The sequence below is a fragment of the Oryza glaberrima genome, chromosome 6 (genome assembly GCF_000147395.1).
Source record: "Oryza glaberrima chromosome 6, OglaRS2, whole genome shotgun sequence".
NCBI classification, from domain to species: domain Eukaryota; kingdom Viridiplantae; phylum Streptophyta; class Magnoliopsida; order Poales; family Poaceae; genus Oryza; species Oryza glaberrima.
This window is the reverse complement of record NC_068331.1, coordinates 5,725,382-5,740,223: the sequence shown is the minus strand read 5'-3', so window position 1 is coordinate 5,740,223 and position 14,842 is coordinate 5,725,382. Positions and strand designations below refer to the sequence as shown.

At 47.4% G+C, this 14,842-nt stretch overlaps 2 protein-coding genes across 2 annotated transcripts; one reads left to right on the top strand and one right to left on the bottom strand.

The window, feature by feature from the left end:
* Positions 1-7,347: 7,347 nt before the first annotated feature.
* Positions 7,348-9,503, top strand: LOC127775684 (galactoside 2-alpha-L-fucosyltransferase-like). The gene has a single exon (XM_052301966.1). It carries the CDS (start codon positions 7,679-7,681, stop codon positions 9,323-9,325), a length of 1,647 nt encoding a protein of 548 aa, XP_052157926.1. The 5' UTR covers positions 7,348-7,678; the 3' UTR covers positions 9,326-9,503.
* Positions 9,504-9,677: 174 nt separating this feature from the next.
* Positions 9,678-11,978, bottom strand: LOC127775683 (galactoside 2-alpha-L-fucosyltransferase-like). Its single transcript, XM_052301965.1, has 2 exons — positions 11,449-11,978; positions 9,678-11,354 (listed from the first exon to the last, which is right to left on the bottom strand). Exons 1-2 carry the CDS (start codon positions 11,708-11,710, stop codon positions 9,916-9,918), a joined length of 1,701 nt encoding a protein of 566 aa, XP_052157925.1. The 5' UTR covers positions 11,711-11,978; the 3' UTR covers positions 9,678-9,915.
* Between the last annotated feature and the right edge of the window lie 2,864 nt (positions 11,979-14,842).

The following is a 14,842-nucleotide window of genomic DNA, read 5'->3' as shown; positions in this document are numbered from 1 at the left end:
ATATGTTAGCCCAAAGAGGAGGGACGGAAAATAGACTTATTTTAGCTATACATATGAAATAGCCCAAAGAGGAGGGACGAACAATACATATGAAACAGCTGGTGGACCGTGCCTGGGCGGGAGGTGCAGCCCATGGGCCGGCACGGCCCAGCACGAAGTGCCTATCGGGCCGTGCCGGCCCGATGGCTGCTGGGCCGTGCCCAGCCGTGCCGAGCGGGCCCTTTGGCCATCTATAGCTGTAGCTTATAGGAGAAGCTGCATCAGTTAGAAACTCCCCCAAATATAGCCTAAAACTGCATCCTCATCCTCCTTCTCCCGACTCTCCCTCACACACCATCGCTCACAAGTGCGAAATCGTGATCAGCGCTATTTTCACCACCACCGCACCAGTGCGCAGTCACCACTTGCCATCTCACCATCGTTCACCAGCGCCACCTCACATCGACGATGGGAGGAAGCAAGCCAGGCAATGGCAGCATTGGAGTCAAGGTCGCCCTGCAGTGACAGCCAACACCCCGATCACAGTTGCCAACTCGCCAACACCACCTCGCGCCACCGCCTCGCGCCAGATACGGCTTTCTGGAAGCTCCAGCCGTCACCAGCCACTCAAATCTGGTGGGGAGTGGCCTCCATGCCACCGTCCTCGACTTGTCGCGACACCGTTCTCAACACCTTCCACTCGTGTCTGGCAGCGCCACTAGGGATTTTGCCTCACCAACATCATCTTAGCTCGCCACACGCCTTCCACCGGCGGTGAGGAGGAGGAAGGAGGGCGGGCTGGGCTTAGAGTTTCACCTCTTGAGCAACCTACGCAAGAGGCAACGCGTGGGTCCTCCCTGTAATTATACTGTCAAGTGTCAATAAAAACTATTTGCACAAAATAATTTCTTGTCTTGAATAGTCATGTCTTCACATATAATTTTAACTGTACCTTTTTTTTATCCATTGTTATATATTTCTAGTACCGAATGGAATTACTAATATCTATTATGGAAGTACAAAATATTATTTTTTATGTGTTTAATCTAAACATCCGGATATCAATGTTAACAAAAAATAAGTTTGAGTATCGATAAAATTAATGTTTATTATGGATGATTAGTTTTTGCATAAATTAATAGCTTGGGACCTAAAAATTTTAGTTTTTGCATAAGTATGTGTTCATCAGGGGATCTGTACTACTAGCCGCCGAATCGATCATTCTGTAGCTGTAAACTTTTGCATGTGGTGCCCCATTCCATGTGTCACCAAGAATGGCAGCTAAACAATTCATAAATTGCCTATGTTGACCTGATCTGCCTATCCACAACAAAAGTCCTACTCCTACTAGATTGCGACCGAGTTGGAGACTTCGGAGAGCGTCGGTGAGTAACATGGACACCGACAAGTTGGGCGAGGCGGCGGCGGGGGCGAAGAGGCGGCGGCGGGGCATCCGCCGGAGGCAGAGAAGCGCCGTCATTAGTGGAGAAACCATCTTTACCCGGTCGACCAAAAACCATAATAGTCCTGGTTGCAGTAAAAACCGGAACTAAAGATGGTTTTTAGTCCCGATTTATAAGCAGAACGGGACTACGTGATACCAACCGGGACTAAATATGATCTTTAGTCCCGGTTCACATGCTGTCAGGTGTTGTCAGGCCCCTCCAGGATCTTTAGTCCAACGAGAGTAAAGATCGGAGATCTTTAGTCCCGGTTGGTGTTACGAACTGGGATTAAAGATCAAAACACACTATATAAACCCTATTACTTATCATCTTTTCCCATCCACACAAACTCCTCTTTCTCTCCATCTCTAATTCTTATCTCATCCCTTATTCCCTTCCTCCTTATCCCTTCTCTTTCTTATCCCTTCCCGGCCGTGTGCGCAGCAAGAGAGGGTGGGCGGGCCGGCCGGCGGAGGGTGGCACGGCGGCGCGGCGAAGCGGAGGGCCGCTCGGTGGCGGCCGGGGAGGAGGGGAGGCGGCAGCCTGCTCAGCCGGCCGGCGGCTTTGCTTCTTTTCTTTTTCATTTTTTTTGAAGAATTTGTGATCCATGTATAGATTGAGATGAAAAATTTGTGATTCATTGTATGGATTGAGATATATAATTTCTTTTTAGAATCTCATTGCATGGATCTGAGATATACATGATTTGTGTATTTGAGATGTTTCTTTGATTTGGGATGTATAATCTGTGGTGTATATGATTGATTTGTGTATTTGGGATGTTACTTTGATTTGGGAATATGCATCCCATCTAATTTGGGAGAAAATAAATTAGAGATTAAGTAGTAAGTAGCAATAAATGAAAAAAAAAACTAACCGTGACTGCCTGCTCCCATCTTTAGTCCCGGTTGGTAACACACCAACCAGGACTAAAGATCGATCTTTAGTCCCGGGTATTATAGGGATCTTTAGTCCCGAATTCGTAGTCCCGGTTTAAAACCGGGACTATACGGGAGTTACGAACCGGGACTAAAAACAATTTCTCCACCAGTGCGTGGAGTGCCTGCGCCGGGCGCCGCCACAATAGTACATCATTGAATGTATGTACAACTAATGCCTTTTTCACTCATGAGTATATCAGAGCTGAAGTCTTAACAGTGCATTGTTTGGTTAATATAAGAGCCTGTTTAGTAGGGTTCCAACTACTAAATTTAACTTCAGGCTAGGTTTGGAGTGAAGCTGTAGAGTTGCTTAAACTTAGGACCTGTTTGGCACAGCTCCAGCTCCAGCTCCACCCCTCTTGGAGCTGGAGCTTAGCCAAACAGTTTCAGCTCCACTAGAACTGGGAGTGGAGTTGGGTGGAGCTCTCTCACAAAATGTACTAGAGTTGTGGAGCTGGGTTTAGGCAGCTCCACAACTCCACTCAAGACTCAACTCCTGGAGTTATATTTAGGAGTTGGAGCTGTACCAAACAGGCCCTTAGCTTCACATTTTTAGTTCATTTTGTGAGAGCAGCCAGCTAGCTCCACTTTCTTTTTGGGTGGAGCTGATCAAACCGTTTGGTTCGGCTTCACCTCCAAGAATGGTGGAGCTAGAGCTGAAGCTATGCCAAATGGGCCCTAAGAATGCTAACAGATTTACTTCAACAAAGTGACAATTATGCTTCGTTTTTTCAATTAAAATCACTACTACATAAAAGAATTTTCCAAACGGGCAAAATTGTCTTTTGTAAATGGACGGAACAACCGTTTGGTGCTAGATGTATGTAGAAATATTGATTATTGCAAAGGGGTAGCACAACTGAATGCAAAAATATATTTTTCCTAGAGGGGCATGTTAAGCGCCCCCTTGAAAAGGAATTTTGTCCAAAAAAAAAAAAACATAACCCTATCTGGATCTGCCACAACCCCGTAGCCACATGAACCCCACCACCACCCGTAGCCGGTGGATTCGCTCGTTCTAGGGTCCACATCTGCCAGATCCGGCTATTGCGAGGCCACCGACAGTGGAGGATCCAACCATCACGAGGCCGCTGATGCCGGATCCGGCCGTCGCGAGGCCGTAAGCGGTAGAGAGGGAGGAGCCAAGAGAGACTAAGTCGCGAGCCCATCGGTGGTGGAGGAGGAGGAATCGAGGGAGAGTATGTCACAAGCCCATCAACAACGGAGGGGTGGAGCCGAGGGAGGATCTGCCTTATCTAAGCAAATCATGGTATGTGGGTTTATCGTCATATTATCTGTCTATCTGATTGCTTTCCTAGGATTTGATGATCTTGCCTTCAAATTGTGGTTTCTTTATGTCGAGTTTGGAGGGTGTCTTGAAGAAAATGGAGGTAGGATGATACAAATGCATTTTTTTTTACTTACCAATTACTAAACATTACAATGCACTTGTTTCTACATATGATTAAGAGGAATTCTGGTTGGGATGACTTGATCTTTATACCCCTACTCTCGGGAAAACGACGAGCTAGGCTCCTCTAATTTAAATCAGAGGGACATATATGTCTGACATTTGGGTCCATGAAGGTGGACCTCACCTATTACGGACCCATGTCCCTTCTGACTTTTAAGTCAAAAGAGCTCCTTCCCTGGGGAAGAGCCTCAACCAACATATTAACGAGGAATCAGCGTAATTTTGTTCTTGCAGTGATACCACAGAGTTTGAGCACACATACATTTGCTCACTTCAAATACAATGATGGCCAGCCAATCAACAGTGTCAAGTTGCTGCCTGAGCTTGTTTTTAATAACTTTTTGCTGGTGGTTCTTTGTAACAAAAAAAAATTCAGGATTAAAGAGATAAAATATGTATGTGTTTTTAACATTGTTTCAACCTTCAAACATCAATACAAGCTCCACTTTAAGCTGCCGAAGTGTGTGAGGCGCAAACTCTGTTGCGGGAAAATTATTGATTACAGTATCATGATAAAAGAAAACAATAATTAACGTTGCCATGATCAAGGTGTGTTTGGGGTCTTTCATGGGAGATAAATCCAAGTTTCCCTTGTCGTGCTATGAACCAGAGGTCCAACTAACTACTCCAGTTAGCCACCTGGACCGAAAAGGACGTTCGTGTAATCATTTTGTCTTTCCAATCCATGTTTTGCACTTGAGTTTCTAATGAAATGATCTGTATTTTCTTTTCCAGTGCTACTCGTTTCAGGGCCTGTTTACTTCCCAAATAAAATTTTTTACACTGTCACATTAAATATTTAAACACATACATGAAGTATTAAATATAGAAAAAAAAGCAATTACGTTGTTCACCAAGAATTACGAGATAAAAATCTTTTAAGCCTAATTGCGTCATGATTCGACAATATGGTGCTACATTAAACATTTGCTAATAACATATTAATTAGACAATAATTTCGTCTCACAGTTTCCTGGCGGGATCTATAATTTGTTTTGTTATTAAACTACTTCAAATGTGTGTCCGTATATCCGATGTAACATTTAGGGGCAAAATTTTTTACCTACTAAACAAGCCCTTAATTTATCTTCCTAAACTTAAGAGTGCTAATTGCACACTTGTTCGCCTCATCTTTTAGAATTGCATCTCAGAAAGTCAACGGGCAGAATTTCTCGATCCACTACAGATGTGTGTAGATAATATGTCACTCGTTCAAATTTAAATGAGAAGTATATCAATTTGTAATTCATCCAATCAATTTCCTATAGTTGGCAGCCGGCCGGTATGAATGCAGTGATGTGTTTTGTCTTGTCAGTTCGCACGTTTGCTTATTTTTTGTACAGAATTAACTTCTTGTCTAGAATGTCCTGTCTTCAATGCACATTTTTAACTGTAATTTTTTTCTGTTGTAATACATTTCTAGCACCGAATGGAATTGGTAGCGCTACTTCGAGCGTCCCACGACGCCTTCTCCTTTCTTCGTGTTTTTCTCTTTTTTACCACCCCACATTTCCTCCGAATCCTACCTTTTCTGCCTTCTCCTTCTAGTTTTCCTCTTTTTTACCATCCCACATTTCCTCCGCATCCTACCTTCTTTTCTTGGTTCGTTTTTTTGTTTTTTACCACTCCACCTTCCGTGTTTCTTTTTTCGTGTTTCTTTTTTCTCTTTTCCATCTCATCCGTGTTTCATCCATGGGCCCAGTAAAATATTAACCATCCAGATTTTTAAGTTTTTCGTTCCTTCATCCATGGGCCTAGTAAAATATTAACCATTCAGATGTGTATGTTTTTCGTTCCTTCTTATTAGTTTTTCTGTTTTCGCGTTTTAGTAAAATATTTACCGTCTAGTTTTTCTTTTCAAGTTTTCCATTTTTTCTATCTCCGCACGTTTTAAAAGTAACAAATTTACTTCGTGGAGTTTTTCATTTACTCCTAGCCTCCCACATCTGCTCATTCAAAAGTAACAAATTTACTCGCATGCATGCCTCCACATCGTATGACGCCATATTTAGATGGTCGTAAAAGAAGTACTACCAGCTTACAATGCTGGCAATTCTTTTACCAATATTATAAATATTATTTAGATTTCATGGTCTGTGAGTAAAACAATTACTACATTCCTCTCGATATAGCTCATGATCTCATAGTCACCGTGTAGTAATATGTTTACTGATGTGTTCAATACACAATATAAGAGTAAAAACTGAGATTCCGTGGTCTGTGAGTAAAACAATTACCACCTTTCTCTCGATATAGCCATGATCTCATAGCCACCGTGTAGTAATATGTTTACTGATGTGTTCAATATACAGTATAAGAGTAAAAACCGATACTAAGAGTATCGTTGAGCTGTATCACAAAATAGTCGTATGAATAAAAAAATTACAGGCTCAATCACACAAGCGATAAAATTACTCACAGGTGAATCAAACTAGAAAAAAAATGATTTAGCCAAAAATCCATGTGGTGGCTTTGCTGGATATTGCTATAAGGATGAAGAGCACGGTCCGTGTCTTGTGGCTAGTAGTGGAGAGGGCAACTGGGTGGCGAGCAGTAGTCGACGATGGAATCATGGAAGGATATAGCGGTATGGTATATAGATGAGCTCGACTTTACGCAGTAGCAGCCATCCATCATCTAGCAAGCACGAAAAAAATGCAAAAACATTCTCGTTCATGTCAATACAGATGACGAGCAAAAGAAAAATAGCAAACAACCTCCATCACTGGCGGACTCCACCATATCTTTTGCGCCCAGCCACATAGAGCACAATGTGCAAATGTAGAACCTGTGCAGCCCATCAATTGAGATCATGTAATATTGGAGATTGCACGTTAATTTGATTTGCAAAAAAAAAAAAAGGCTTCATGCGTGAAGTTGAAGGGGAGTGTATGCATATGCAAATCAAAGTGTCATTTCCTTACTTGCTTGTTCTATGAATGTCACCGACGTGGAGCAGCCGCTGGTTGTTGCTATTAGCCCAGATGAACACCTCCTTGCTGGTTAAGGTGCTGCCTAGCGTCCGGCGGCGAGGCCCGAAGCAGTGCCTTCATCTCAACCACCGCTTCCGCCACCGCCATCAACCACCACGGTATCGTCGTCCTTCTCCATGGTGTGTCGCCGATCTGTGACCTGGGATGGTGGATCGATTCAGATCCGAAAAAAAAGGAAAAAATGAAGTGGGGTCGAGAGTGGTTTGTTGGGTACGGGAAAAATAGAATACATAGCGGAAGCAGAGAAGTTGTTTTTATCGTAGTAAATCATTTACTCCGATAATGGTGGGAGTACGATACGAGACGTGGGGTGAGCTGGAAGCATGGGAGTTGTTTTTATTATCGAAGTAAATCGTTTACTCGAATAAAGGTGGGTGGTTGAGGCGCGCGATAGAAGTAAATCGTTTACTTCGACAACGGTAGGAGTAGGATGACGGGACATGGGGTGGGGTGCGTCGGGTCTGGGCTGATGCATATTTGGAGCTTGGAATATTATGAGTCAATGTTAACGAAAACAAATAAAGTTTGACTATAGATACAATTAATGTTTATTATGAACTACTCCTATTTGTTTTTGCCTAAATAAATAGCTTGGGACCTAAACATTGTACTATAAGTATGTGTTCATGAGGAGATCTGATCTGTACTGGCCAAATAGATCGTTCTGTAGCTGTAAACTTTTGCATGGTGCCATGTCCATACTGCCATTCCATGTGTCACCAAGAATGGCAGCTAAATAATTAATGAATTGCCTATGTTGACCTGATCTGCCTGTCCCCAACAAAACGGAAGCCCCGCACTAGATTGCGACGGTGTTGGAGACTTCGGAAAGCGTCGGTGCGTGCCATGGACACCGACAAGTTGGGCGAAGCGGCGGCGGCGCATCCGCCGGAGGCAGAGAAGCGCCGTGGAGTGGCCGCGCCGGGCGCCGCCACGGTGTTGGTCCTCGTCGCGCTGCCGCTGATGCTCGTGTCCTACTTCTTTGGCGACCTCGCCGCCGACACCGTTGTCCGCCTCCATCGCTTCAAAGAATCGTCGTCGTCTTCGTCGTCACCGGCGGCGGCGGCAGACCGGCTCCTCGGCGGGCTTCTCTCGCCGGAGTTCGACGAGGCGTCGTGCCTCAGCCGGTACGAGGCCTCTTCGCGGTGGAAGCCGTCGTCGTTCCGGGTCTCCCCCTACCTGGTCGAGCGGCTGCGGCGGTACGAGGCCAACCACCGGCGGTGCGGCCCGGGCACCGCGCGCTACCGGGACGCCGTCGCGCGGCTCCGGTCCGGCGACGGCGACGGCGACGCCGAGTGCAGGTACGTTGTGTGGCTCCCCATCCAGGGCCTCGGCAACCGGATGCTCAGCCTCGTCTCCACCTTCCTCTACGCGCTCCTCACCGGCCGCGTCGTGCTCGTCCACGAGCCGCCGGAGATGGAGGGCCTCTTCTGCGAGCCCTTCCCGGGGACCTCGTGGGTGCTTCCGCCGGACTTCCCCTACAAGGGCGGCTTCTCCGCCGCGTCGAACGAGAGCTACGTCAACATGCTCAAGAACGGCGTCGTCCGCCACGACGGCGACGGCGGCGCGCTGCCGCCGTACGTGTACCTCCACCTGGAGCAGATACATCTCCGGCTGCAGAACCACACGTTCTGCGAGGAGGACCACCGGGTGCTCGACCGGTTCAACTGGATGGTGCTCAGGTCCGACAGCTACTTCGCCGTGGCGCTGTTCCTCGTGCCGGCGTACCGCGCCGAGCTCGACCGGATGTTCCCGGCGAAGGGGTCGGTGTTCCACCACCTCGGCAGGTACCTCTTCCATCCGGGCAACCGCGCGTGGGGCATCGTCGAGAGGTTCTACGATGGGTACCTCGCCGGCGCCGACGAGCGCCTCGGCATCCAGGTGCGCATCGTGCCGCAGATGGCCGTCCCGTTCGACGTCATGTACGAGCAGATCCTCCGGTGCACGCGGGAGCACGGCCTCCTTCCCCAGGTGACGAGCACCAGCGAATCGGCCGGTGGCCGGCCGCCGCCACCGCCGACGGCGACGGCGACGAAGGTGAAGGCCGTGCTGGTGGTGTCGCTGAAGCGGGAGTACTACGACAAGCTGCACGGCGCGTACTACACGAACGCGACGGCGAGCGGCGAGGTGGTGGCGGTGTACCAGCCGAGCCACGACGGGGACCAGCACACGGAGGCGCGGGCGCACAACGAGCGCGCCCTGGCGGAGATCTACCTGCTCAGCTTCTCCGACGCGGTGGTGACCACGGCGTGGTCGACGTTCGGGTACGTGGCGCACGCGCTCGCCGGCGTGCGGCCGTGGCAGCTGGCGCCGCTGGACTGGGGCAAGATGAGGGCCGACGTGGCGTGCGCGCGGCCGGCGTCGGTGGAGCCGTGCCTGCACTCGCCGCCGCCGCTCGTCTGCCGGGCGCGGCGGGATCGCGACCCGGCGGCGCATCTGCCGTTCTTGCGACATTGCGAGGATGTGCCTGCCGGTCTCAAGCTGTTCGATTGAGTTGGCTTGAGCTAAAACATCTTTGCTTCATTTTTTTTTTTTTGGAAATACAAAGAGAAACTTTTGGGTGGGATGCCAACAATAGTAAAACCATTTATGCCTCCTTTGGAATGGATGAATTTTAAAGGAATTTTGAAGGAATTGAATTAGATTCTATGAAATTCATTCGTTCCAAAGGAGCCCCTTATGCTGAAATGGAGCTGAGGAGCTGAGAATTTGACCCTTAGTTTGATGCTCGAATGTACACAACCTAGTCAACAGTAGGTTCACAAAATTCTTGAATATCACATTCACAGGATTCCTGTTCGAATGTACACACCCTAACACTACAGTAGCTTCACAGAATTATTGAATTTCACAGGATTTCTGTTCCAATGTTCCAGCACCAAATTCTGTCAGAGTTATTCAGTTGTTTTCTTGCAAATATAAATTGGACGCCTTCTCAGATAAAACTGTTACCAGTCAATGGCTGCCGCCCGTGAGCAGTTCATCAACAAAGATGGTATAAAGGTGAAATGTCTAACAGCAGAGCTTGATCCCAATTGTCCAAAAATTTCTGTCTTTTTTTTACATCACCTCTTCACCCTTCTTCACTCTGGGTGAACAAGTTTCAGTCCCCAGCTCATGTCCTCACAGTGTCTGACATGTGGGACCAACTTCCCCGTGTCGGCGCCACGCTTCACCCTGCAGTCGTAGAAGGGCGGCCCGTGCAAGCACGGCTCCATGGACACGGCGCGCCGGCACGGCGGGTCCGGCGTCGTGAGGTTCTCCGGCTTGAACATGACCCACGGCGAGAGCCCGCCGAGGCCGTGGCCGACGTACCCGAACGTCGACCACCCGCTGGTGACGATGGCGTCGGTCATGCTCAGCAGGTACATCTCCGCCATCGCCTTCATGTCGTGCGTCGTGCTCCCGGACAGCTGGTGCTCCTCGTGGCTCGGCTGGTGCACGCGCACCACCTCGCCGGTGGCCGTCGGTGACTGCCAGTACCTGGACCGGATGTTGTCGTAGTACCACGAGTTCAGGCCGGTCATCAGGACGGCCTTGGACCGCGCCGCCGTCGCCGCCGCCACCGGAGCTGGGAACGACGACGGTTCTTGCTCCACCACCTCCGGTAGCAACCGCTCCTGTGACGTGCAAGCGGTGATCTGATCCAAGATGTGCTTGAACGGGGTGTCCCCGTCGAACACCCTGACCTGGATGCCGAGCCGTTCGTCCGAATCCCTCAGGTAGGAGTCGTAGAACCTCGTGATCAATCCCCAAACCTTGTTCGTCGGATGGAGAAGATAGTGCGCCAAGAGGTAGAACACCGAGTCTTTCCGAGGGAACAGCCGGTCGAGCTCGTCTTGGTACGCCGGGTTGAGGAACAGCGCCGGCGGGAAGTAGCCGTCGGTCCTCATCAGCAGCCATGGCGCCCGGTGGAGGAAATGGCGTTCGTCGTCGCAGTAGAAGAGCTTGTCGTGGTAGGTGCAGCCATGGTCGAGGTCGACGAAGACGTAGGGGAGCTCCGACACCGACGTGGCCGGCCGGTCGCTCTGCACCAGGTTCCTGTAGCTCTCCGGCGCCTCGCCGGTCAAGTCCTGGAGGTTCTTGATCGGGAACTCCGGCGGCAGCAGCCACGACGTGCCCGGGAACGGCTCGCAGAACAGGTCGGCCAGCGACTCCCCCCTGTCGACGAGCAGCGCGCGGCCGGTGAGCATGGCGTAGAGGAACGCCGACGCCATGGCCAGCATCCTGTTCCCTAGGCCCCTGTACGGCACAAGCACGAGGTACTTGCACCCTTCGTCGTCGGCGCCGGCCGTGCCGTTCCGCCGGGAGCCCAGCCGCTCCGCCGCCCTCCAGTACGCCGCCGTGCCCGGGCCGCACCGCCGCTGCAGCGCCTCCTGCTCCCGCAGCCGCTTGACGAGGTGCCGGCACGGTGATCGCGCCGTGTTCTTGCGGTACATCGCCGAGCTGTACCGGCTGGCGCACGTCCGCTCGTCGAGTCCCGGGACGAGCAGGCCGCCCATGAGCACGTCTCTCTTGGACCCTGCAATGGCCGAGGCAGAAAAAAATTACCGGTTCGTCTTCTCCCCTAAAAATTGAAAATGGAATTGTGACATTGATCACAAGGGTAAATTTACCTTTCGATGCGTACATCCTCGACGGCGACGCCCAGCCGGACATGGACGGGAACGGCGAGCCTCGCCGGCTAACCAGGAGGATCAAGATCGGCGACGCGATGAGGCAAATGGCGAGGCACGTGATCTTCTTCTTCTTCTTCTTCTTCCCGGGGATCCATGGGCATGGCCTCTCGTAGTCGTCCCCGTCCTCCGCCGCGGGGGCCGAGCATTGCTGCGACGGGCGATTGGTTATGCCAGCGCCAATCCCTCCCTCCGAGTTCATGGTTATTAGGCGGATGATGCGTTCTTCTCGGGATCAAGAATCTCATACTAAAATAAGATTTTTAGGTATTAAGGAAGGGTTCTTACAATTTGGAAAGTGACTAAAAGGAAGAACGGTAATAATAGGAGACGAAAAGGGGAAAAAAGAGAGCAGCGAACTTAATGATTATTAAGCTGTTATGATTTTTTTTTAAAAAAAAACCATCTAATCTATCAGATACTAGATTATAAGGGCTGAGTTCTAATAACCAAGAGTTCAAAGCTATATAAATTGGGAAAAAAATCGTAGAGTGGAATCATTTATACATAATAATTTCACAAATTCTAGGGTCAAATTAAACATTTTCTATCAATTAGGACTAGTTTGCGGTAATGAAATTTTCTAGATTTCAGGCGTCGAAAAAATTGTAGATTCAGTCATATGTAACTGCATGTGGCTAAGTCTAAATTTGCAATGCTATATAATTTGGACTTTTAGATCATTTGAACTGTAATTTTATTGCTATATGTGGATTTATTTTATTTTTATCTAAGTCTGAATTTTTTTTACATGTAATTTTGTATATTTATATGGCTATAAGTATTATTTCATGTTATTTTCCATGTTAGAATAGTTTATTGTTCAACCATTGAGGAGTGATAATAAAGAAAAAACATATCTTATGCACAAAAGTTTCGTGTGCACATCAACTAGTAACAAATATCATCGAAAAATATAGAAAAAAAATCATATAACTTTAATATTATTACACTTACGTGTAAAATTAACATCAAATTCACTATATTTTAGCGATAATAAAAAAGGGTAAAATCTGATAATTTTAAGACTATAATTTTGTCTTTTTTTTCTTTTGATGTGTGATGAATTTGATGATAATACTTTACACATTGATTCAATATTATTAAAAGTACATATATATTTTTTAAAACTTTTAGTAATATTTGTTAGTTGATGTATATGATATGTGCACTGGTTTATTTATGTGTATAGGATATATCGGAGTGATAGAAGGATTGAGATCGTACGTCTTAGAAGACACCGTGATTTTGTCACTGACAGATAGGTCCACGGTTCGTTGGACCCATATGTAAATGACAAACACACTCTTTGAAGTAGAGGAGCCTGATCCGTGATGAAAACGATTGGATTGTCATGCAGGGAGCCATTTATACGACCCTGTGTACATTGGCGGTGTATCCGATGTCGCAATAATGCATGCCCAGCCCACGAAACAATGGACCGCACGGGCACGGCAGCTCCTGCACTCTTGTCCGGATCAATTAAGAAGGGCCGAACATATGCTTCAGGCCCAACTTAAATACGCCCTAACTAAGTTGTATAATCCTTTTTGGGTCCAACTGGCTCACACGATTAAGGAAATTTTTTAAGCTTTCACTTTATTTATTAAAACATTTAAAAATAATTTTAAACAAATTATTTTTTAAAAAAATACAATACAAATGCACGCTCACAACATGCGTACACTCACCCTACCCTCATGAGCACCTCCGAAAGATTGAGAGTGACGAAGTCAGTATGGGAACACACTCACCCTACCCTCATGAGCACCTCGCTGTGGACAGGTACTTCCTCCGTCCCAGAATATAAGAAGTTTTAAAGTTTGACACGGTTATTAAGAAAGTAGGTAGAGGTGAATGGTGGAGGGTTGTGATTGGATGAGTAGTGTAGGCAGGTGGAAAAAGTGAATGGAGGGTTGTGATTGGTTGGGAAGAGAATGTTAGTAGAGAAGTTGTTATATTTTGGGACAAACTCTGAGGACTAAAAATTGTTGTATTTTAGGACTGAGGGAGTACGTCGTTTACCACTAAAAGAAAATTAGCCATAAACGCGAACATCCGTGTCAAATTTAGGATTTGAACTCAAGTGGGCTGGTTTCACCACAAGAAATTTAACCAGTGAAGTTACACTCACTTAGCTACTGCAGGCGCCCCCTTACAATCCTTTGAGAGGACGGTAAGGAGGCTACCTACAAAATGGTTGGCTGTCCTCCACGCGACCGTTAGCATGCGCCAGCGGCCGTATGCCACTTCATAAAAAATGCTCTTTGGGAGACACCCTCCTAGAGAATGTTAGGGGTGCAGACTTGCAATTTTTTTAAATTATTTTTACATATTTTAATACAATAAAAATTAGAATTAATTTTTTTCCACAATTACGTCTTCCATTTTTGGACCATGTTATTTCTGTTAGGACCATCCATGTAATATTTGCAAGAGAATCATCCCTCCTATTATGCACTTTGAATGACCCAGATTACTTTAAGATTAGTGTTGTTTTAGGGTTTTGACCTTATCCTCTTCCACCACTGTCCTCTCCAACACAACATTCCGTATCTCTCCTGGTGCCCATGCCACCTTCCCTACCACTCGGTCTTGTCGGCTGACAGAAAGATGTTAATGGTGCTTGCGTAACCCCGCCCCCACCCTCCCCCTCTCTTATTTCTCCTTCTCCTCAAGTCATTAGCTACGTGGTGTCCCCACCCACTCATTCTGCTTTGCCCCGCCACCAACGCCAGCCCACTGGCCTTCTCCATGCCTACGGCTCTAACGCCACAACCCACACCTCGCTTCCCACCCATGTCCACCTCGCACCACCAATCCACCGCCTACCACCCATCCCTCTAAGGTTACTAGAGGGCATTTGGTTTTTGCAATTCTCTAGTTCTCCGTGAGCATGTTTTTTAAAGTAATGTGTTTTTTCTCACAACCTTTATATATATATATATCAAATAAAACCGTCTTCGAGTTTGTAATAATTAATAATAATACTCAATTAGACATATGTTAATAGCTTGCCTGGTTTTACGTGTTGCCGATTAGCCCAAGCAAAATGCTCGATTGAACAGGGCCTAAGTCCAATGAATCCCCCCCCGGGTCCCCACCCACCTTCCATCCCTACCATAAAAGCTGGAATGTAAATCCTAACTTGTTGGTCGCTCCCTGTATCGCTAGATCTAGAGGAGATGAAGTTGGTCGCATAAATATTCGAGCAAACCGGGAGTTAAAAAATATGTAAGATGTAGGATCAAAACATAAGAACTAAGCCAACCAGAGGGGGGTGAATGGTTATTATACCCAAAAACTGAAAACTTTTAGCGGAAATAAAAGTTAC

What these genes read in the sequence shown, in the direction of transcription:
- LOC127775684 (XM_052301966.1), top strand. Translation starts at nt 7,679, where the DNA reads ATGGACACCGACAAGTTGGGCGAAGCGGCGGCGGCGCATCCGCCGGAG.
- LOC127775683 (XM_052301965.1), bottom strand. Translation starts at nt 11,710, where the DNA reads ATGAACTCGGAGGGAGGGATTGGCGCTGGCATAACCAATCGCCCGTCG. An exon ending in GAGGATGTACGCATCGAAAG is followed by an intron (nt 11,355 to 11,448) that starts GTAAATTTACCC and finishes CGGCCATTGCAG; the next exon opens with GGTCCAAGAGAGACGTGCTC.